Source organism: Elephas maximus, chromosome 10 (genome assembly GCF_024166365.1).
Source record: "Elephas maximus indicus isolate mEleMax1 chromosome 10, mEleMax1 primary haplotype, whole genome shotgun sequence".
Classification (NCBI taxonomy): domain Eukaryota; kingdom Metazoa; phylum Chordata; class Mammalia; order Proboscidea; family Elephantidae; genus Elephas; species Elephas maximus.
In genome coordinates, this window is record NC_064828.1 from 88375728 (window position 1) to 88400234 (window position 24507).

The following is a 24507-nucleotide window of genomic DNA, read 5'->3' on the forward strand; positions in this document are numbered from 1 at the left end:
GAAATACCTTTAGCAGTAGTGGTGTTAACTCTTCTCTGAAAGTTTGGTAGAACTCTGCAGTGAAGCCCTTCGGATCAGGGCTTTTTTTTTTGTTGGGAGTTTTTTGATTACCTTTTCAATCTCTTCTTTTGTTATGGGTCTATTTAGTTGTTCTACGTCTCTTTGTGTTAGTTTAGGTAGGTAGTGTGTTTCTAGGAATTCATCCATTTCCTCTAGGTTTTCAAATTTGTTAGAGTATAATATCTCATAGTAATCTGATATGCTTCTTTTAATTTCAGTTGGGTCTGTTGTAATATCGCCCCTCTCATTTCTTATTTGGGTTATTTGCTTCCTCTCCTATATTTCTTTTGTCAGTTTGGCCAGTGGTTTATCGGTTTCGTTGTTTTTTTCAAAAAACTAGCCTTTGGTCTTGTTAATTCTTTGAATTGTTTTTCTGTTTTCTATTTCATTTAGTTCAGCTCTAATTTTTATTATTTGTTTTCTTCTGGTGCCTGTGGGTTTCTTTTGTTGCTCTCTATTTGTTCAAGTTGTAGGGATAATTCTTTGATTTTGGCCCTTTCATCTTTTTGTATGTGTGCATGTATTGATATAAATTGGCCTCTGAATAGCGCTTTTGCTGTGTCCTAAAGGTTCTGATAGGAAGTGTTTTCATTCCCATTGGATTCTCTGAATTTCTTTATCCCATCCTTAATCTGTTCTATAATCCAGTCTTTTTGAGCAGGGTGTTGTTCAGTTTCCAGGTTTTTGATTTCTTTTCCCGTTATTGATTTCCACTTTTATGGCCTTATGGTCAGAGAAGATGCTTTGTAATATTTCAGTGTTTTGGATTCTGCTAAGGCTTGCTTTATGACCTAATATGTGGTCTATTCTAGAGAATGTTCCATGTGCACTAGAAAAGAAAGTGTACTTGGTTGCTCTTGGGTGGAGTGTTCTGTATATGTCTGTGAGGTCAAGTTGGTTGATTGTGGCATTTAGATCTTCCGTGTCTTTATCGAGCTTCTTTCTGGATGTCCTGTCCTTCACCGAAAAGTGGTGTGTTGAAGCCTTCTACTGTTATTGTGGAGCTGCCTATTTCACTTTTCAGTGCTGATCGAGTTTGTTTTATGTATCTTGCAGCCCTGTCGTTGGGTACATATTTAATATGGTTGTATCTTCTTGATGTATTATCCCTTTAATCATTATATAGTATCCTTCCTTATCCTTTCTGATGGATTTAACTTTAAAGTCTATTTTGTCAGAAATTAATATTGCCACTTCTGCTCTTTTTTCGATTTTTGTTTGCTTGATATATTTTTTTCCATCCTTTGAGTTTTAGTTTGTTTGTGTCTCTAAGTCTAAGGTGTGTCTCTTGTAGGCAGCATATAGACGGATCTTGTTTTTTAATCCATTCTGCCACTCTCTGTCTCTTTATTGGTGCATTTAGTCCATTTACATTCAGGGTAATCATGGATAGGTATGAATTTGGTGCTATCATTTTGATGTCTTTTTTTGTGTGTTGTTGACAGTTTCCTTTTCCCACTTAATTTTTTGTGCTGCGTAGATTTTTTTTATGTATTGTCCTTTCCTCATATTTGCTGTTGTTGATTTTGTTTCTGCTGAGTCTCTATTTTTTTCTTGTATTTTATTTTGATGAGTAGGATAGTTTGTCTTCTTTGTGGTTACCTTATTATTTTTCCTATTTTTCTAAATTTAATCCTAACTTTTATTTCTTTGTATCGCCGTATCTTCCTCTCCATATGGAAGGTGCATGATTACATTTCTTACTCCCTCTTTATTATTTTAATGTTGTCTTTTTTTGTATAATAATATCGTTGTTACCTTGTTTTGAGCTTTTTTTTTTTTTTTAATAATCTTGCTTTCTTTTTTTTGGATTTCCCTGTCTGAGTTGACTTCTAATTGCTCTGCCCAGTGTTCTAGTCTCGGTTTGTTACCTGATATTATTGATTTTCTAACCAAAGAACTCTCTTTAGTATTTCTTGTAGTTTTGATTTGTTTTTTACGAATTCCCTAAATTTTTGTTTATCTGGAAATGTCTTAATTTCACCTTCATATTTAAGAGACAGTTTTGCTGGATATATGATTCTTGACAAGCAATTTTTTTCCTTCAATTTTTTAAATATGTCATCCCATTGCCTTCTTGGCTGCATGGTTTCTGCCGAGTAGTCCCAGCTTATTCTTATCGGCTCTCGTTTGTGGGTGACTTTTTTTCTTTTATCCCTCACTGCTCTTATAATTCTCTCTTTATCTTTGGTTTTGGCAAGTTTGATTTTAATATGTCTTGGTAACTTCTTTTAAGATCTACCTTATGTGGAGTTCGATGAGCATCTTGGATAGATATCTTCTCATCTTTGACGATATCAGATGTTTTCTGCCAACAAATCCTGAACAATTTTCTCTGTATTTTCTGTTACCCCTCCCTGTTCTGGTACTCTAATCACTCGTAGGTTATTTCTCTTGATAGAGTCCCACATGATTCTTAAGTTTTCTTCGTTTTTTTAAAAATTCTTTTATCTGATTTTTCTTCAAATATATTAGTTCCAAGTGATTTATCTTCGAGTTTAGAAATTCTAGCTTCTGTTTGCTCAATTCTGCTCCCCTGACTTTGTATTGAGTTGTCTACATCTGTAATTTTATTGTTAATCTTCTGAACTTCTGCTTGCTGTCTGTCTATGGATTTTTCCAGCTTATTAAACTTTTCATTATGTTCCTCAATAATCTTTCTAATGTCTTCAGGTGCCTTACCTGTGTGTTCCTTGGCCTATTCTGCATATTGCCTCATTTCCTTCCTGATGTCTTGAAGGGTTCTGTATTTTAAACTTTTGTATTCTGGCTCTGGTAATTCCAGGAATGTACTTTCATCTAGAAGATCCCTGGATTCTTTGTTTTGAGAGCCTGTTGAGGTGATCATGGTCTGTTTCTTTATGTGACTTGATATTGACTGTTGTCTCCGAGCCATCTATAAGTTATTGTATTAGTTTATGTATGCTTATGGTGTTGTAGCTTCTTGCTTTGTTTTGCTTTGGTGTACCCCTATGGGTTGCTTGAGTGAGCTAGCTTGATTATTTTTGCCTTTGGAGCTCTGACGTCCTGTCCCCAGCTGGCTAGAGCTGTTATCAGGTATATCAGTCTAGGAGTCCATTCAGTTTTCTTGTGTGAATTTAGTTCAGGTTTCCAGGTAGCTGATCATCAAGTGTGTGGTACAGGCTCTGTCCTGCAGTCTTAGAGGGGGAAGGGTGATTGGCATATATACCGGTATCTGATTGCAGCAGGGGGTCACACTCTGAACAAGGCAGGGGGCTGAGAACCGACCCCCGAATGTCTCTGAGGAAAGCACATCCCTATTCCCTAGAGCGTGCAAGTGGGTGGGTTCTGCAGATGGACCATGGACACCCAGAGTTTTTGGTTGTAAGAACTGGGAGGTACCAGTTATCTTGGGACCCCTGTCGTGGGTGGCTGGGTGACCTGAGTGGAGCTACCAGTCCTTAGGTCCCTGATGTAGGTAGGTGAGGACCTTGTTTAATAGGCAAGGCAATGTCAAATGTCAAACACCCACCTCTCCACCACACAGCTGAAACGATTGGAGTCTGCCAGCAAGGGCCTGTTCTCCCGAAATAGGCCCACACATGTCTGCGCAGAAGCGAAAGGTGCTCAAAGTCCACAGATGGTTTATGCCTGGACAGGAGCCGCTTCTGTTCTGAGCTCCCCTGGTTAGTGGAGCTAGCAAATTATCTTTTCCCCAAATTGCAAATTTTTTCCTTCTCCAAGGCTGGGAGGATGGCTCTAGGTGCTCAATAGTGCCTATCTCAGGCCCAGGGAATTCAGCTGCTGAAGCCGGCTTGGGGGTCGGGGCGGGGGGGCATGGTAAAATATATGCAAGGTTTTACCGAGAGCGCCGTTCTCCTCAGGTTCCAGAGGTGTGAGTAGGCTGTGTGGCCGGCTGCTTTTCCCTGAGGAAACTGTAGCCAAATGCTGGTACCAGCGCGCCACCGCCACCGCTCTGGGAATGGTGCCTGAGGGCTCCCCACGATTCAGGTCCAGTAACTCCTCTCCACTTCTGAATGGCCTCTTCTCCCGCTGCCCCTCAGTTCGTTGTCTAAGGTTGCTTTTGAAGCTCAGGGCTCCCAGCTTGTCATAGATATACTTGTTTCACTTGTTTTTTTGGGTCTTTATTGTATAGAGGGCTTGCCAGAAGCGTCTGTCTATTCCGCTGTCTTGGCTCCGCCTCTATTTTTTTTATTGTGGAAAAATATATGTAACAAAATTTACCATTTTAACCACTGTAAAATGTACAATTCATTGGCATTCAGTATATTCACAAGGTTGTGCACCCATCACAGCTATTTCCAAAAAGCTTTTCATCACCCCAAACAGAAACTGAGTATCCCTTAAGCAGTAACTCCCCATTCTCGTTCCTGGCAACCACTAATCTAATTTCTTTCTCTATGGATTTAACTATTCTGGATATTTCATATAAACGGAATCTTATAATATGTGACCTTTCACGTCTGGCTTATTTGACTTAGCGTAATGTTTTCAACATTCATCTATGTTGTGGAAATATTAGTGCTTCATTTCTTTTTATGGCTGTATAATATTCCATTGTATGTACCATAATTTCTGCATTCTGTTGGATCACCTTTCTTTGGAATGGGCACAAATATGGATCTCTTCCAGTTGATTGTCCAGGTAACTGTCTTCCAGATTTCTTGCAATGGATGAGAGAGCACCTTTAGCACTGCATCTGTTTATTGAAATGTCTCAACTGGTATTCTGTCAACTCCTGGAGCCCAGTTTTTCACCAGTGTCTTCAGTGCAGCTTGGACTTCTTCCTTTTGTGCCATTGGTTCTTGCTCAAGAAAACAAAAGTCCTCACAACCGGATCAACAAGCAGCATCATGGTAAACAGAAAAAATATTGAAGTTGTCCAGGATTTTATTTTATTCGGATCCACGATAAATGCCCATGGAAGCAGCACTCAAGAAACCAAATGATGTATTGCATCGGACAAATTTGCTGCAAAAGACCTCTTTAAAGTGTTGAAAAGCAAAGATGTCAGTTTGAGGACTGAGATGTTCCTGACTCAGGCCATGGTATTTCTGTTCACCTTATTTAAAAGTGAAAGCCAGACAACCAATAAGGAAGACTGAAGAAGAATTGATGTCTTTGAATTATGGTGTTGGTGAAGAATATTGAATATACCATGGACTGCCAGAGGAACAAAAAAGCCTGTCTTAGAAGGAATATAGCCAGAGTGCTCCTTGGAATCAAGGATGGCAAGACTTTTTCTCATGTAATTTTGACATTTTATCAGGAGGGACCAGTCCCTGGAGGAGGGCATCAAGCTTGATAAGGTAGAGGGTCAGTGAAAAAGAAGAAGACCCGAAGACCCTCACACACAGTGGCTGCAACAGTGGTCTCAAAGATAGCAACAATTGTGACGATGGAGCAGGCCTGGGCAGTGTTTCATCCTATTGTGCATAAGCACCTAACACCAACAATGGCATATTCCACAGACAAAATATACCACATTTTGTTTATCCGTTCATCAGTTGATGGACGTTTGGGTTGCTCCCACCTTTTGCTATTGTGACTACTGCTGCGGTGAACGTTCGTATGCAAGTTTTTGTTTGAACACCTGCTTTCAATTCTTTTGGATATAAACTAGGAATGGAATTGCTGGGTCTTGTGGGAATTTTATGTTTAGCTTTTTGAGAAACTGCTAAATGATTTTCCACAGTAGCTGTACCATTTTACATTTCCCACCAGAAACATGTAAGGGTTCTAATTACATCCTTGCCATCACTTCTTATTTTCTCTTTTTGTCTTTTTAGTTATAGCCATCCCAGTGGGTGTGAAGTACAACCCCATTGTGGTTTTGATTTGCATTTCCCTAATGACTAATGATCTTGGACATTTTTTTATGTGCTCGTTGGTCATTCATATATGTATCTGGAAATGTCTATTCATATCCTTTGCCCTTTTTTTAACTGGGTTATGTCTTTGTTGTTGAATTGTAAGGAGTTCTTTAGATATTCTAGTTGCTGATACTAGGCCCTTAACAGATACATGATTTGCAAATATTTTTTGCTATTTTGTGGATTTTTTTTTCACTCCTTGATGGTGTTCTTTGATGCACAAAAGTTTTTAGTCCAGTTTATTTGCTTTTACTTATGTTGCCTGTGCTTTTGTGTCATATCTAAGAAGCCATTGCAGAATCGAAGGTCATGAAGATTTATACCTGTTTTCTTCTAATAATTTTTTAATGTTAACTTTTTTCTTTTCTAAATTTTATTTATTTTATTGTTGTTGAGAAAATACACAGCAAAACATACACCAACTCAGCAATTTCTACATGTACAATTTAGTGACATTGATTACATTCTTTGAGTTGTGCAGCCATTCTCACTCTCCTTTTCTGAGTTGTTCCCCCCTTATTAACATAAACTCACTGCTCCGTAAGGTTCCTATTGAATGTTTAGAGTTGGCTGTTGTCAATTTGATCCCATATAGATAGTTCTTAAAACGATGTATTACTCAAGGCAGACCTCTTTTACTAGTTAAGCTAAACTATTGTTCAGTTTTAAGATGACTTCAGGGGATATTTTTGGTTTAAGGTTTAAAGATTATCTCAGGGTGATAGTTTCAGGAGTTTATCTAACCTCCATGGCTCCAGAAAATCTGGAGTCCATGAGAATTTGAACTTCTGTTATGCATTTTCAAAATTTGATTAAAATTTTCCTGTGGAATCTTTAAATGTTCAGTAATGGTAGCCAAGCACCATCTAGTTTTTCTGGTCCCATGGCAAAGGGAGCAGTTTGTTCATGGAAACAATTAGCCACACATTCTGTATCCTCCTATTTCTGACTCCCCTTCTTCCTCTGTTGCTCCAGATGAATAGAGACCACTTGTTGTACCTTGGATGGTCACTTGCGCTCTTTTAAGACCCCAGGCACTACCTACGTAACAAACTAGGAGGTTGTGATATATAACCCTTTTCCTATGTTGCTGGATTTGGGTTGCTAGTATTTTGTTGAGGATTTTTAAGTCTATATTCATTAGGATATTGATGTGTAGCTTTCTCGTGATGCTATTTTCAAGCTTTGGTTGTCAGGGTAGTAATGCTGGCTTCATAGAATGAGTTAGGAAGTGTTGTTCCCCTTCTGTTTTTTAGAAGACTTTGAGAAGGATTGATGTTAATTCTTGTTTATGTATTTGGTAGAATTCACCAGTGAAGCCATCTGGTCCTGGGCTTTTCTTTGTTGGGAAGTTTTTGATTACTGATTCAATCTTTTTGTTACAGGTTTATTCAGATTTTCTATTTCTTCTTGAATTAGTTTTGGTAGCTTGTGTATTTCCAGGGATTTGTCCATTTCATTAGGTTATCTAATTTGTTGGCGTACAGTTGTTCATAGTATTCCTATTATAATCCTTTTTATTTCTATAAAGTCAGTATTAATGTCCTTACTTTCTGATTTTAGAAATTTGAGTCTTTTTTCTCAGTCAGTCTAGTTAAAGGTTTGCAAGTTTTGTTGATCTTTTCAAAGGACCAACTTTTGTTTTTGCTGATGGTCTCTCTTGTTTTTCTGTTTTCATCTCATTTCTCTCCACTCCTTTTTAATTTTAAGCAACACCTTGCGTCCGGGATTAACCTGTAGTTGTCTTCAGGGGTAAACGTGCTGTAGATCAGAGTTGTAATGTAGTGTAGCCTAGATGTGGGTTCCCAGTCATTGGTTAAATCCCAGCTTTGGCCATTAACTAGCTGTGAGTCCTTGGGCAAGTTACTTAAACGCTCTTAACCAATTTCCCATTAGTAAATTGGAGATAATATCTGCCTAGCAGGCATGTGAAGATTAAATATCATTTTAATACCTGGCATATATTGCCGTCATGTCAATTCCAACTCATAGTGACTTTATAGGACGAAGTAGAACTGCCCCATAGGATTTCCAAAGCTGTAATCTTTACAGAAGCTGACTGCCACATCGCTCTCCTGCAAAGCAGCTGGTAGGTTTGAACCACTGACCTTTCAGTTAGCAGCCAAGTAGTTAACCACTACACCACCACAGTTCTTGTGGCCCATAGTAGGCACTCAAAATGTGTGTACCTTACTGTTCTTTTTCAATATGATCTGCTGGGCTTTAGAATGACTTCAAGGTCTGCCATTGCCCATAATAAGCCAGGAGTTCACAGGACAGTGAGCACCTGCTTCTGGGATTTGAATCCTCCTGCCATCCCAAGGGTTGGTGTACCTAATCCCCTCAGCAAGTTGCTGGGTTACCACTTAAAGGGACATGGTTCATTCATGTTCTCTGAAGCCTGGCTAACTGAAGGTTTGCTACCTTTTGCTGAGAAACTCCCTCTAAATATGATTTGAACCAAAATGTCAAAGGTGGATAAAAGCCACAGAAGTAAATCATCCGCCTAAAACGTACTTCTTCGGGTCTATCTGTTACATAAATGAACCTATGAATTCTGTGGCAATAGGTGGCCCTGTCTTTTTTAGGATATCTAACATTTGTTAGAAAATAGTATCTGTCAATACAGTCATTCCACTATTCAAGCAATCACTATTTTCTAGAACCTATAAATCTTTGTGTTTTCTCTTTCTACATGTTTCTATAATTAAAGAAAAAACCACTAATTTTTTTCTTAAACTCTTATTTTTGAATTTTCTGTATCTTCCCCATTGAGATTTAATATTTTTCTTGACCTTCATTTATGAAAAAGACGATATGAATGACTTGCTGTCGTTGCAGACTCAGCTTTCTGAATTGTTAAACACTCTGTGTGTCATTTTGGGGCTATTTTAAATAGCTGCCATAGATCTACTCAGGTCATAATCCTACGGTTAAATCCCCTTGAGAACTGTATCTGGGACTTTAGTTAATTACCTCTGTCGATCTCATCATGTTAGGTGACAGACTTGTTTTTTCTGTTTGTCTATTAAATGCTTCATTAAATTTACTGTTAATACTTTTGATACAGTGTAATTTCTTATGCTTTATTTGTGAACTATTTCAGGAATATATTTTTTCCCTTCTTTACATATTTTCAAAGTTGTATGTACTTTAAACTTATGTAAATGGGATTGTGTTTTAGAAGCTGAGGTATTTTCAGTTCTATCTTTTTTTAGAATGAAGCATCTTTTTGTTAATTTGCCTTTAAATTTATCAGTTTCCTAAGTTTGTATTTGTATGGCAAGTGCTGTCCAGTAGAAATATAATGTAAGCTACATATGTAATTTTTAAGTTTTCCAATAGCCCATTAAAAAAAAAAATGAAACTTAATAATGTATTTTATTTAACCTAAAATATCCAAAACATTATTTCTACAGTTACTCAATATAGGAAATCATTAATGAGGTATTTTACATCTGCTGTGTATTTTACATTCACATGTGCAGCATATCTCAGTTTGGCACTAAATTTTTGTTGGAAATATTTGATCTGTCTTTAGATTTTATAAAATTTGTAGTTGAAAAACTGTATTCACATACTCAAGTTACTCCAAGTAAGTTTTCTGATAACTGAATCGAGTTACCAGTTTTTAAATTTAAATCTAAATTAGTTAAAGTTAAATAAAAATTCAGTTCCTCAATTACTTTAGTCACATTCCAAGTGCTCAGTAGTCTTGTGTGGCAGGTAGAAACCTAATTTTCTGGTAGTGTGACACAGCTATACTCTGTTGCCGTTGGAGGAGTCGTTCTTGTGTTCCAAAAGTCTCACCCTGTTTATAAACCAGTTGTCGTTTGACTCATGGCAACCCTATGTGTGTCGGAGTAGAAGTCTGCTCCATAGGGATTTCAATGGCTGATTTTTCAGAAGTAGATCACCAGGCCTTTCTTCTGAGGCTTGTCTGGGTGGACTTGAACCTCCAATCTTTTGGTTAGAAGCTGAATGCATTGACCGTTTGCACCACTCACTATTTATACTATTTATAGTGGCAAGAAAGGCTTGTTGAACTACTTCTACAAATATTATTGCCAAGAAAACCCTGTGGAGTAGTTCTACTCTATAACAAAGGTCACCATGAGTTACGGGAAGACTTAACGGCAGCAAAAAAACAACAATATGAAATTGTAATTTTGGTGGGGAAAAAAATACTCAAATATTGGGAGTTTCAAATGGTCCCACCTAATATTATAGTAGGTACTTGATAAACACTTGACTGACTTTCTGGTTTCCCATGCTATTTGTGTCTGAATCCCTTAGGCAACTTCCCCACTTCCTAGGTAATTCTGTGTTAACCCCTTAGGCCACTTCCTACATAAATTTGTGCTGACAGGTTATCAGTTCCTTGTTTGCTCTGCTGCAGTCCATCCTGGAACTTGCCTGGGGCCCTAGCCCTGCGGGTTGCTCCTGGGGTGCATGTGAATGGTTGGTGAAGAGAGGAAATGCTATGGTTTCACGGTGGAATTGATGCAATGCTCATTTAGAGACGCAGAAATGGGATCTTTGGCAGTCTGATAGCAGCCAAAGGGGACCACGCCCTGCTCTTGTGAGTATATGGAAGAAAACATAGGATAAGGTGGGTTGTTCTAGGGCGGCCGTATAGGCTTAGTTGGCATTTGCAATTCTCCATGCCAATTAACTCCTGCCATGGGAGAGAGATCCTAGGGTTGCCAGGTTTTTTCAACAGAAGCCAGAAATTAGATTTTTATATAGATTCTTCTAATTTTAAGTAGTTAATCAATTTTATTTGTAAAACACCTTGAGAGAGAAATAAGATGTGGGCAGGCTGTGTTTGATCCTTGAGTCACCACTTTATGTCCTCTGGTCTAAAGTACACTGGTAACCGGCGTTATTGGACACAGGGCTGTTGATTGCATCATCCCACCCTCCCTTTCTTGCACTCCCCTTTGGGGACATGTTCAGTACGTCCTGACGTGGGTTATAGTTAGGTGGCATGGATTCAAAGTAGTTGGTCACCGCTTGATCACGTATATGCTGTAAGCATTGGTTCTGCCACTGATCTGTGCAGTGAAGATTGCATTTTTCTTCTGTATTAGGAGTAGGAAAAAGAGTATATGTAGCTTGTTTATGTATTTAGTGTAAACAATATGTAAGTGTAGAGTTGACTGTTGTAATATTATGTATTAGCTGTGCACTTACTTTTTTACTGTAAGAAAAGATGTTTGCTGTATACATATCATATAAAATTTTAGATTTTACCATGTACCATAGTAAAATACTATGTATTTTAGAACAGTTGTTCTGAAGGCTTTTCAGATATTAACTGATTTAGTGCTTACAGCTACCCTGTGAAGTAAGCACTAAATTCTGTGGTTTCAGGGAGGAATTGATGTGATAGGAATATCCTATTTCTCAGCAATCTCTCACCCGTTGGTATCCATTGATTCTTGTCTGAATCACCTCATTTTACAGGCGGGGAAAATGAGCATAAATAAATTAAATAAACTTATTCAAGACTACAGTCAGAAGTGGTAGGGCCAGGATTTGAACCCTGGGAGTCCGGCTCCAGAGACATGCTCTTTTTTTGATTATTCACCCCTGTTTCCCAACCCCTGTGTAATCATTTTCGGTTTTTTTTTTTTTTACACACCCTGCTGATCTCCTTCCCTGTGGCCTGGCACTGAGAGATGAACGCTGCATGACGGGCACAGAGTTGGGCGCGGTGCTTTTCTCGAGCAGTTACAGCATAGTTGATAGTGCTTTGACTTTTGCAGGTGTGAAAATGGAGATGTTAGTGATCACAGTTATCATAATGAAAAGACCCGATTTTCTTCATTTTTCTAAACATTTCAATTAGGAATTTTTAAGCCACAGACAGGTTGCAACAATAGCACAATGAACACATGTATACTCTTCCCATAGCTTTACCAGTTATTAAATTTTGCTGTATTTTGCCTCTTTTTCTTGCTCTGAACCATTTGAGAGTTAGTTCAAATTCTTCACCCCTAAATACTTAATTCAGCAGGTATCTCATTAGAAAAAGGATATTCTCTGATCACACCCAGGAAATCCGTCATTGATAAAATGCTCTTATTTAGTATGTAGTCCCTACGCAGATTTCCCAGGAAGCCTGGTGGCACAGTGGTTAAGCCCTTGGCCACTAACCAGAAGGTTGGCAATTTGAACCCACCAGCTGCTGTGCAGGAGAAGGTTGTGGCAATGAGCTTCCGTAAGGATTACAGCCTTGGAAACCCTATGGGGCAGTTCTGCTCTGTCCTATAGGGTCACTGTGAGTCGGAATTGATTCATTGACTTGAACCACCGACTTGTCAGTTAGCAGCCAGGTGCTTAGCCGTTCTGCCACCAGGGCTTCTTGAGCTGCTAAAAAAAAAAACCAAAACCTGCTGCCAGTATGTGGTAGTTTGTTACAACAGCAGTAGGAAACCAACACACCTCACCTCTTCTGTGGTGTGGATACAGGGATTATTTTCTTTTTATAAATGTGTTATAATCCATCTCTGGCATTACTCATTTTTATGTTTAAGTTGTCTCAGATTTGGCCATTGGGAGCCCGTCAAACTCTTTGTGACTTGTCCCCAGTCAGTTTTTGAGGAGTTCCTTCTTTTTTGGTACAACAACATAGTCCAGGCTTATCTGGTACTTTCCATCCCTAACGTGCAACCAGCCATTTCTCCAGGAGCGAAACACATACTCTTAAGCAGTGCTCTGGACTCCTTCTTACATCTCACTCCGGACTGAGGTAAACACATACGACTCTGCGTTGCTTTTCTTTTAACAGTATTCCAAAGGCAGCACAACAGTGATTTATCATTGGGAAAACCTGTAACTGGGCTTTAAAAGTTTGCCATGAGAATGAGAAGTATGGAGCCCCTGGCCTTTTCATTTCAGCTCCTCCTGCATCACTGCTTTGTGTGGCTTTCCTGCCAGGACTGGGCAAGTAGCAGCAGGGATGTATGAGTGTTTTCACATAAATTCATAGAGAAATGCTTTCCTTGGACTGTTGTTGTTAGGTGCTGTCAAGTTGGTTCCGACTCATAGCGACCCTATGCACAGCAGAACGAAACACTGCCCGGTCCTGAGCCATCCTTAAAATCGTAGTGCTTGAGCTCAGTGTTGCAGCCACTGTGTCAGTCCACCTCGTTGAGGGTCTTCCTCTTTTCCACTGACCCTGTACTCTGCCAGGCATGATGTCCTTCTCCAGGGACTGATCCTTCCAGACAACACGTCCAAAGTATGTAAGACGCAGTCTCGCCATCCTTGCCTCTAAGGATCATTCTGGTTGTACTTCTTCCAAGACAGATTTGTTCGTTCTTTTGGCAGTCCGTGGTATATTCAATATTCTTCGCCAACACCACAATTCAAAGGCGTCAACTCTTCTTCGGTCTTCCTTATTCATTGTCCATCTTTTACATGTGTATGATGCTATTGAAAATACCATGGCTTGGGTCAGGCGCCCCTTAGTCTTCAGGGTGACGTCTTTGCCCTTCTACACTTCGAAGAGGTCCTTTGCAGCAGATTTACGCAGTGCAACATGTCTTTTGATTTCTTGACTGCTGCTTCCATGGCTGTTGATTGTGGATCCAAGTAAAATGAAATCCTTGACAACTTCAGTCTTTTCTCTGTTCATTATAATGTTGCTCATTAGTCCAGTTGTGAAGATTTTTGTTTTTTTTATGTTGAAGTGCAGTCCATACTGAAGGCTGTGGTCTTTGATCTTCATTAGTAAGGGCTTCATGTCTTCTTCACTTTCAGCAAGCAAGGTTGTGTCATCTGCATAACGCAGGTTGTTAATGAGTCTTCTTCCAATCCTGATGCCCCGTTCTTCATATAGTCCAGCTTCTCATAGTATTTGTTCAGCATACAGATTAAATAGGTATGGTGAAAGAATACAACCCTGGCGCACACCTTTCCTGACATTAAACCAATCAGTATCCCCTTGTCCTGTCCGAACAGTTGCCTCTTGATCTATGTAAAGGTTCCTCATGAGCACAATTAAGTGTTCTGGAATTCCCATTCTTCGCAATGTTATCCATAGTTTGTTATGATCCACACAGTCGAATGCCTTTGCATAATCAATAAAACACAGGTAAACATGCTTCTGGTATTCTCTGCTTTCAGCCAGGATCCATCTGCCATCATCAGTGATATCGCTGGTTCCACGTCCTCTTCTGAAACTGGCCTGAATTTCTGGCAGTTCCCTGTTGATATACTGCTACAGCCACTTTGGAATGATCTTCAGCAAAATTTTGCTTGCGCATGATATTAATGATATCGTTCTATAATTTCCACATTCGGTTCGATCATTCCCAGCATAGTAGACTATATGATTGCCTAATTCAAAATGGCCAATACCAGTCCATTTCAGCTCACTAATGCCTAGGATATCGATGTTTATGCGTTCCATTTCATTTTTGACGATTTCCAATGTTCCTAGATTCATACTTCGTACATTCCAGGTTCCGATTATTAATGGATGTTTGCAGCTGTTTCTTCTCATTTTGAGTTGTGCCACATCAGCAAATGAAGGTCCCGAAAGCTCTACTCCATCCACGTCATTCAGGTCGACTCTACTTTGAGGAGGCAGCTCTTCCTCAGTCATCTTTTGAGTGCCTTCCAACCTGGAGGGCTCATCTTCCAGCACTGTATCAGACAATGTTCCGCTGCTATTCATAAGGTTTTCACTGGCTAATGCTTTTCAGAAGTAGACTTCCGGGTCCTTCTTCCTAGTCTGTCTTAGTCTGGAAGTTCAGCTGAAACCTGTCCTCCGTGGATGACCCTGCTGGTATCTGAATACCATTGGCATAGCTTCCAGCATCACAGCAACATGCAAGCCCCCACAGTACGACAAACTGACAGACACGTGGGGTCCTTTGACTGTACCCAGTACCCAGTGCTGTCAAGTTGATTGTAGATCCTGGATATTATTCTAGGACCATAAGTTTCTCTATTACACTCATTTCAGAGATTTTTCATTAAGCAGTTTTTTTTAAAACATTGTTCTGTAGAGTTCTTAGCTAACTTTTTTAAATGGATTGTACTAACACATAGGAAGAGATCGAATGTTCGTGGTCCAGAGTAAATGTTGCCTGTTACTGTTGGGTTGATTCTGACTCACAGTTATCCTGTAGGACAGAGCAGAACTGCCCCTTAGGGTTTCCCAGTCTGTAAATCCTTATGGAAGCAATCTGCCACATCCTTTTCCTGTGGGGCAGCTTGAGTTTGAACTGCCAGCCTTTCAGTTAGCAGCCAAGCGCTTTAACCAGTGGGCCACCAGGGCTCTTTCAAGTAAATCTTAGTCTTTGGGTATACAGTGAAACCTATGAGAGCTGGAACTCAGCAAGACTGCCTTGGTTTTCTGGCTCTCACAGGTTTTCCATCTTTGACAGGGTGTGTTGTTCTTAGATGCTGTTGAATTGGTTCTGACTCATAGCGACCTTATGTACAACAGAACGAAATACTACCTGGTCCTGCACCATGCCCACAATTGTTAGGCTTGAGCCCGTTGTCGCAGCCCTGTGTCAATCCATCTGTTTGAGGGTCTTCCTCTTTTTCGTTAACCATATTTTTTACCAAGCATGATGTCCTTCTCCAGGGACTGATCTCTCCTGAAAACATGTCCAAAGTACGTTAAGACATAGTCTCGCCATCCTTGCTTCCGAGGAGCATTCTAGTTGTACTTCCAAGACAGATTTGTTCATTCTTTTGGCAGTCCATAGTATATTCAATATTCTTTGCCAACACCACAATTCAAAGGTGTCAGTTCTTCTTCCGTCTTCCTTATTCATTGTCCAGCTTTCACATGCATATGATGTGACTGAAAATACCATGGCTTCAGTCAGGTGCACCTTAGTCTTCAAGGAGATGTCTTTGCTTTTCAACACTTTAAAGAAGTCTTTTGGAGCAGATTTGCCCAATGCATCATATCTTTTGATTTCTTGACTGCTGCTTCCACTGGTGTTGATTATGGATCCAAGTGAAGTGAAATCCTTGACAACCTCAATCTTTTCTCCGTTTATTATGATTTTGCTTATTGGTCCAGTTGTGAGGATTTTTGTTTTCTTTATGTTGAGATGCAATCCGTATTGAAGGTTGTGGTCTTTGTTCTTTATCAGTAAGTGCTTCTAGTGCTTTTCACTTTCAGCAAACAAGGTTGTGTCATCTGCATAATACAGGTTGTTAACGAGTCTTCTCCAATCCTGATGCCTCGTTTTTCTTCGTATAGTCCAGCTTCTCGGGGCATTTGCTCAGCATACAGATTGAATCCGTACGGTGAAAGAATACAACTCTGCCGCACACGTTTCCTGTCTTTAAACCACACAGTATCCCCTCGTTCTGTCTGAATAACTGCCTCTTTGTCTATGTACAGGTTCTTCATGAGCACAATTAAGTGTTCTGGAATTCCCATTCTTCACAATGTTATTTATAATTTGTTATGATCCACACGGTTGAATGCCTTTGCATAGTCAATAAAACACAGGTAGACATCTTTCTAATATTCTCTGCTTTCAACCAAGATCCATCTGACATCAGCAATGATATCCCTGTTTCCACGTCCTCTTCGGAATCCGGCCTGAATTTCTGGTAGTTCGCTGCACTTGAATGATCTTCAGCAAAATTTTACTTGGGTGTGATGTTAATGATATTGTTTGATAATTTCCACATTCTGTTGGATCACCTTTGTTGGGAAGAGGCATAAATATGGATCTTTTCTAGTCAATTGGCCAGGTAGCTGTCTTCCAGATTTCTTGGCATAGGCAGGTGACCAGCACTGCATCAATTTGTTGAAACATCTCAATTGATATTCCATCAATTTCTGGAGCTTTCAGTGCAGCTTGGATTCTTCCTTCAGTTCTATTGTTTCCTGATCATATGTCACCTCTTGAAATGGTTGACCGTCGACCAGTTCTTTTTGGTGTGATGACTCTGTATATTCTTTCCATCTTCTTTTGATGCTTCCTGTGTCGTTTAATATTTTCCCTGTAGAATCCTTCACTACTGCAACTCGAGGCTTGAATTTTTTTTTCAGTTCTTTCAGCTTGAGAAACGCCAAGCATGTTCTTCCCTTTTGATTTTCTGTCTCCAGCTCTTTGCACATGTCATTGTCTTTACTTTGTCTTCTCGACCTGCCCTTTGAAATCTTCTGTTCAATTCTTTTACTTCATCATTTGTTCCTTTTGCTTTAGCTACTTGATGTTCAAGAGCAAGTTTCAGAGTCTCTTCTGACATCCATTTTGGACTTTTCTTTCTTTCCTGTCTTTTCAGTGACCTCTTGCTTTCTTCACGGTTGATGTCCTTGATGTCATTCCACAGCTTGTCTGGTCTTTGGTCGTTAGCGTTTACTATGTCAAATCTGTTCTTGAGATGGTCTCTAAATTCAGGTGGGATACACTCGTGGACTGTAGCCTACCACTTTATTGTCGCTGTGTATTAGTGGAAAATATTTGAATTTTCCTTCTCTGACTGTAGGGTCACTGTGAGTCGGAAGTGACTCGATGGCAGTGGGTTTGGTTTTTTTTGTTCTCTGACAGGTTTCTGCCTTACACAGGTTCCAGTTTTTGTAGGTTTTGCTGTAAATAGAAATCTGTTGTGATTGCAGAACTTTCATCTCAGACAGGCAGGGTTCACAAATGCAGCTACTTATAGGAGGCTGGCAGGGTATGTGAGAGTGAGGCAGGCCAGGCGGGTAGTGGGCTGAACTGGATGGTGTGAACCGTCCTGAGGGAGCAGTTGCAGTTCTCCGGTTGACTCTTGCCATTGGAGAGAGAGCCCAGGGTTGCCAGGTTTTTCAAGAGAAGCCAGACACCTAGATATTTGTATGAATTTGTTCCATTTCAAAAGGCTAGCAATAAATGCAGTTTTATTTTTAAAACCTGTGAATGTTGAACAAACCTTGTATGCAGGCTTGATTTGGCTCTTGGGTCACCAGTTTTCTGGTCTAGAATCTATTGGTAACCAACATTACTGGGCACAGAGGACTATCTAGAGCAGGGGTTCTTAACCCTTTTGGTGCAATGGATCTGCTTGGGAGTCTGCAGAAAGCTATGGGCTACTTATCAGAATAATGTTTTAAGTTTATAAAATATATGATTACAAAAGAAACTAATCATACTGAAATACAGATATAAATTTTCTTTTAATTCTGATGAATGTGCTTTTTTTGTTAATAAATTAAGTAGGAAGATCTAGCGATGGGTCTGTTAATCACCATGATTTTTAAATACTATGAGAACTAGTGATATTTTGAAATAACTGAAACATTTGTAGAGTAATAATAGCTATTGTCTATTGGTGGCGGCAGTCCTACTCTATTCTATAGGGTCGCTATGAGTCGGAATCGACTCGACGGCACTGGGTTTGGTTTTTTTTTTTTTTTTTTTTCTATTGGTGGCAGTCACAGATACTGCTAATACTGCTGTGCTTTGTTACTTACATTCATAATTGAAGGTTATGTTAAATTTCAACTAGAAACCACTAAGAGCAAAAATGTAATTTTTTTCCTCATCCGTGTTTACTGATGCAAAAGTAGTCTCAGGTTAAGAACCCTTGGTCCAAAATGATCCTTACCCTATACAGCAGCATAAGTGTAACAGTATAATGTTATTGAGTATAATTTAGCAAGCTACCATCTTGCAATTTATTTCTGTCTCTACAGTTAACTTTCTGGTTACTGAACTTGATTCTGTGTTTTTCTTTAGAACGTTATCATTTGTCCTATAAGATTGTACGAACAGACAGTCGCCTGGTACGCAGCATTCTGACAGCCCATGGATTTCATGAAGTAAGCTCATTTTTACTTCTTGTTCTTGTTAGTTGCAATCAAGTTGACTCCAGCTCATGGAGACCTTAGTATAATGGAGTGAAACATTGTCGGGTCCTGCACCATCTTCATGTTTGAGTCCATTATTGGGGCTGTTGTATCAGTTATGCACATGAATTTCATGAAGCAAGCTCATTTTTACTGTCTCACCTAATTTGCTCAAAAGCTGAAATCCTAGCCACCTACCTGACTTTACCAGTTAACCAGGCCAGCTCTAGAAAGTACATGGGACCAATGCTTAGTGACAATGAGAACTTGGATTGAATTTCTGAGTGGCTTTACCTGTTTCTCCTAGCAATACACAAAAAAGATTTCCATGACTTTTTCTGCAAAAAAAAAGAAGGGATCTTTAATTTCAAGCAACAGAAATGGACTCTGGCTAACTTAAGCCAAAAGGGATTTGTAGGAACGGTGTGAACAGGGTGGCTAACAGAATCAGAGGAATAGCTGAGAAGGCAGGCTGCTGGAAGAATGATCAGGACAGCCCCAGAGATCTAGGAACATGAATCTTCAGGACCGTCTCCTCAAGGAACTGTTATGGAAGTGACCAACTCCATTCATTGTCCTTGTGCCTCTCCCTGCTCAAGAATCGTTCTAGAGGTAGAATAATTGGCCTAGCTTGGGTCATAGACCCACCCCTTTGGGGAGGGGACCCAAAACCAAACTAATTGCTGTCGAGTCAATTCTAACTCATAGCGACCCTATAGGTCAAAGCAGAACTGCTGCATAGAGTTTCCAAGGAGCGCCTGCTAGATTTGAACTGCTGACCTTTTGGTTAGCAGCTATAGCTCTTAACCACTACACCACCAGGGATTCCTTGGGCAGGGGACGAGTGCATTATTGGCAAGTCCTTCAAAACCAAGGAGTAAGGTTTTCCCTAAAGAAAATTGGGATGTTGTCATTGAAAGGGACAGGCAGAGATGCCAGGTAGATTTCCACTAGCGATATTTTGAGACAATTGATAATCAGTTAATAATCGATTGCTAGAGTTTTCTTTATCCCAGGTTGTAGTCTGAAATAGACATTTTGAGGAAGTTCTGATCTCAGTGCATTTCCTGTCTTGTACTGTTTTATCTCCAAGGCTTAACATGGTGCCTGTCACAACACAGACACAGAGTAAGTAATTGTTAAATAAATAGACAAATGAATTCTAAGGAATGAACAAATGAATTCCAGGTTGGTTTGCCACTATAAGGTTTTAGTTCTGATTAGTACTGTATAGTCAGCATATACAAGGATGTAAGGACTTTTTTTTAAGGACAGCTTGAGGAAAGTGTTGGATTGGGCCCTCATCTTATACTTTGATATGTGGGAGTATTAGACGCTATGGACTTCTGTAGAAGGTTTAATTTATTTTGTTTTTACATCTTAATTACTTTTACAACTTGATTATCCCAGCTTCTGTGAGTTTCTGCTTTTATCTCACATCCTAGCTAGGCCTTACGTAAGAGTGCTCTGTGGTTGAAAAAAAATCACAATGACCTTTCCTGCTATTGCTTTCCCTGGAGAGGGGCTATCGCTGATGTTTTTTTACCTTCTTGTCTTTTTATCTGTCCTCAGGTTCACCCAAGCAGCACTGACTATAACCTCATGTGGACAGGATCCCACCTGAAGCCCTTCTTACTTCGCACCCTCTCTGAAACACAAAAGGTTAATCACTTTCCCAGGTAATACTGTTGTAGCTGCTTTGCTCCATTTAAAGGTACGGGACGTCAGAGCAGGCAGCCAGCAGAGATACTTAATATCATTTAAAAAAAAAAAAAAAAAAGAAGAAGAAGTCTGTGATATAGGGCAAGAGTCTGCAGATCAGACTGAGGTGTTCATATCCCTGGGGATAAATGAAGGCTTTGTAGACGCGAATGGTTTTAAAGGAGACAGTTCCTGGATCCCAAGTCCCATAAGTTCTCTTTCTTCAAATCGAGCTGCTTGAGAGCACATTAAGTGGGTAGGTTTTCCTTTCTCACCTCCCTTTTCACAGTTAACTTTTTTTCCTTTTTGTGAAAGAATGGCCCATCTGGAATTTCAGTATCTCCATGGGTGTAAGAATTTCAAGGGATCCAGATAACTTAGTACAATAAAAATTGGGGTCTAATCGAATTCTAGTAATAGCATGACAAGTTGTTTTTGCATGATGGTGATTTCCATTTCTTTACTTTTAACGGAATTGAAGGAGGACGTAAGTTGTCAGCTGATACGTCATTAGGCATAATTTTGATAACAGATCATTTTGTGATTTTTGACGTATAATTAGGAGAGAATTGAGTGTCATTGCTAAATAAAACTCCTTCCAGTCACATCTATGGATGGAGCCTAGATAGGCAGTAGGAGGGAGCCCTGGTGACGCAACAGTTAAGTGCTTGGCTGCTAATCGAAAGGTTAGCAGTTCGAGCCCACCCAGCAGCTTCACAGGAGAAAGACCTGGTGATCTGCTTCTAAAAAGATTACAGCCAAGAAAACCCTGTGAGGCAGTTTTACTGTGTCACATGGGCTTGCTATGAGTAGAATCGACTCGAAGGCACCTAGCAACAGCAGGAGATAAGCAGTGTTGCCTACTGACTATAAGCCTGACTCGGTAGCCAACTAGTCGGACTCAGATCCCAGCTCTGCTTAGTGACCTTGGGCAAGTTAGTTACACCTTCTGGGCATTGGTTTTCTTATTGGTAAAAGGAGAATGCTAATGGCACATATTTCATAGGGCTGTTGTGAGGATTTAATATAAAGTGCTTAGAATGGGTGCCTGCCACGTAGCAAGTACTATGTGAGTATTAGGTATTGTTTATGTGAACAAAATTTCCCAGTGTTTACTGGGAAATAGGAATGAAATTGATACTGAACTCTGTCTCATTCTATCAGCAAATAATACTCAGCTACGGAGAGATACATGACCTAATAGAGCGGGAAGCTAGTCTCATCTATTGAATGAAGAGATACAAATCCAATATAATATTTTTCATTAGGTCAGTGGTTACATGTTATTTTATTTCCAGGACTTATGCTCCATTTAGGGCTTTTCTCCCTTAGTTTTTCCTTCTCTTCCAATAAAACTTATATTCTTATGTTTAATACGTTTTAATCAAAATTTGTAATATTTATGGTAATAGTACAGTATCTGCAATGATAATCCAATATATATATGTGTGTGTATTTATGTGGGTCTGTGTGTATATGTATGTGTATATACACACAGACCCACGTATGTATGAATGATTATAATCTTATGATCACAGAAAATTAAAAAAAATATACAGTAAAACCTGTGAGAGCTGGAACTTGATGGGACTGCCTTATTTTCCAGGTCTCACAAGTTTTCTGCCTTTGACAGGGTACAGTCTTGCCACTTTTCTTCTTTTTTTATTGTACTTTAGGTGAAAGCTTACAGAACAAACTATCTTCTCATTAAACAGTACGGATATTGTTTTATGACATTGGTTAACACCCCCACAACATGTCAATACTCTCTTCTTGACCTTGGGTTCCCTATTACCAGCTTTCCTGTCCCCTTCTGCCTTCTAGTCCTTGCCCCTGGGCTGGTGTGTCCATTTAGACTCGTTTTGTTTTATGGGCCTGTCTAATCTTTGGCTAAAGGGTAAACCTCAGGAGTTACTTCATTACTAAAGGGGTATCTGGGGGCTATAGTCTCAGGGTTTCTTCAATCTCTGTGAGGTCTCCAGTCTTTTTATGAGTTAGAATTTTGTTCTGCATTTTTCTTCAGCTCTATTTGGGACCCTCTGTTGTGATCCCTGTCAGAGCAGTCAGTACCTGGGCACTAACTAGTTGTACTGGACTCAGGCTGGTGGAATCATGTCACTTTCCATTGCTCATTTTAGTGGAAAATATTTGAGTTTTCCTTCTCTGACAGGTTTCTGCCTTACACAGGTTCTGGCTTTTGCAGGTTTTGCTGTATATCAACTTATATGCATACCTTTGTTGTAGAGAAGGCATGTTATGATGTAAAAGATTTACAAGCGTTAAATATGTTCTGTTAGGCTAAACTATTCTTTGGGGAGTTCCCTAAGTAGTGCAGATGGTTTGTGCTTGATTGCTAACCTAGCAGGGTGGTGATTTGAACACATCCAGCAGCATGTGGAAGATGGTCTTGGCAATCTGATTCAATAAAGATTAAAACCCTGTGGAACAGTTCTACCCTGTAACACATGGGGTTGCCATGAGTCAGAATCAATTCAACGACGAGTTTGGTTTTGGTTTTTATTCTTTGGGGGAAATGGAATGGAAGAATTAAAAACAAGGGTGATTGGGATGATGGTATCTGGGTGGGGGGGTACAAGGGAGATTTCTGGAGGTGCTGAGAATGGTCTACACCTTGATCTGAGTGGTAGTTACACAGGAGCATTCACGTCATAGAAAATGTATCATGCTTTGCACTTGTCATTTGTGTACTTTTCTGTATACATGTTAATGTCAGAAAAAAGTATATTAAAAAGGTGAAAAATGTTACTGGCAAAAGGACCTTTTTCTTTAATAACATTTTAAAAAATGAATGGTTGTGGATATTGAATCCTGATGTTATTTAGATTCTCTTGAATACACTTAAAAGTGTCATGTTAGAGTTTTATTTTAAAACAATATTTACCATTCATCAGATCCTTTGGAACAATTTAAATTTATGATGAAAAATCTTAGATACGAAGTTAAACATGAAAAGGGGTACATAGTTCCCAAAAATTCGTGTAGGGAGTATCAAGCAAAAAAGTCTGAAGACCTCTAATGGTGGGCATCTGTAGGACAGTAAGTTCTTTTCTTATCCTCTGGTTCTGGGATTCTGATTCCCTGATGGTAAGATTTACCTGGAGCAGTTTTTAAAAATATGCATTCACAGGTTCCATCACAGATTTATGGAATCGCCATTGCCAGAGTTTATATTTAAAAAGCACCTTCTAGATGCTTTATGTTTCTAGGTAAATATATACTTAGAAAGCTATATATCTAAAAAGCAGTGAGGTGATTTGTATCATGGAAGTTTGGAAATTACTGTTCTAAACTAAATCACTGTTATAATGCGGTCCTTAGATTGTCTGTATCAGAATCACCCCGGGTACTTGTGTAAAATGCAGGATCATGTTGTCATTCCAGAATTTTGTGGGGTGGTTCCCAGGAACTTACATTTTTAAGAAGCTCTCCAGGTGGTTTTATGTATACTAAAATTTGAGTACCTCTTTTCTAGATTTGTGAAGAGGGGCAGTAGGTAAGAAAGAGGTATTTGTGATATCTAGGTTTAGCAAAACAACCTTTGAATTTAAGAAATGATAGTAAAAAGTTGAACTGAGGAACAGATGGAGTAAGTATTTAAGAATTACAGCACAGATTCTGAGATGGTTTTTAAGTAAGTAGTGGAACAAACTTTAGACTCATGAGTCTAGCTGAGGCTAACCGAAGTGCCTTTTTTGAAATACACCAGGTTACACTCCTGATGTAGGTGGTAATTATTACCCTGACTTTTAAGGTGATCATTTCTTTGCTTTTCTTTATAACTTTACCTCTTAGGTATCTATCTCTCAATAATGTAATTTAGTTCTCTGTGGAATCCTTATCTTAGTGATTCGGACTTTACTACAACAGGATCATTATAGTGTAAAATTAAGGTCTATTTTAGACCTTATGCAGGGGGAACATAACAGGTCCTTGGTACTTCTATCACTATTGTAAGCTCCATATAGTTACATGAGAGGGTAGGCAATTATTGCTCTGTTATTAGGTCTACAAATATGGATCAGGTTACCATAGTTTTCATTTCCCCAA

General features: G+C 39.3%; 1 protein-coding gene across 9 annotated transcripts in view; it reads left to right on the plus strand.

Annotated features, from left to right (window-relative positions):
- The window catches only part of TTLL5 (tubulin tyrosine ligase like 5), a 333039-nt gene that overhangs the window by 16547 nt on the left and 291985 nt on the right, over window positions 1-24507 (plus strand). For all 9 annotated transcript variants that reach the window (XM_049898665.1, XM_049898667.1, XM_049898666.1 and 6 more), the window contains exons 4-5: window positions 18629-18711; window positions 20311-20417. In XM_049898665.1, coding sequence (XP_049754622.1) covers window positions 18629-18711; window positions 20311-20417 — 190 coding nt within the window. The remainder of the gene's footprint in view (window positions 1-18628; window positions 18712-20310; window positions 20418-24507) is intronic.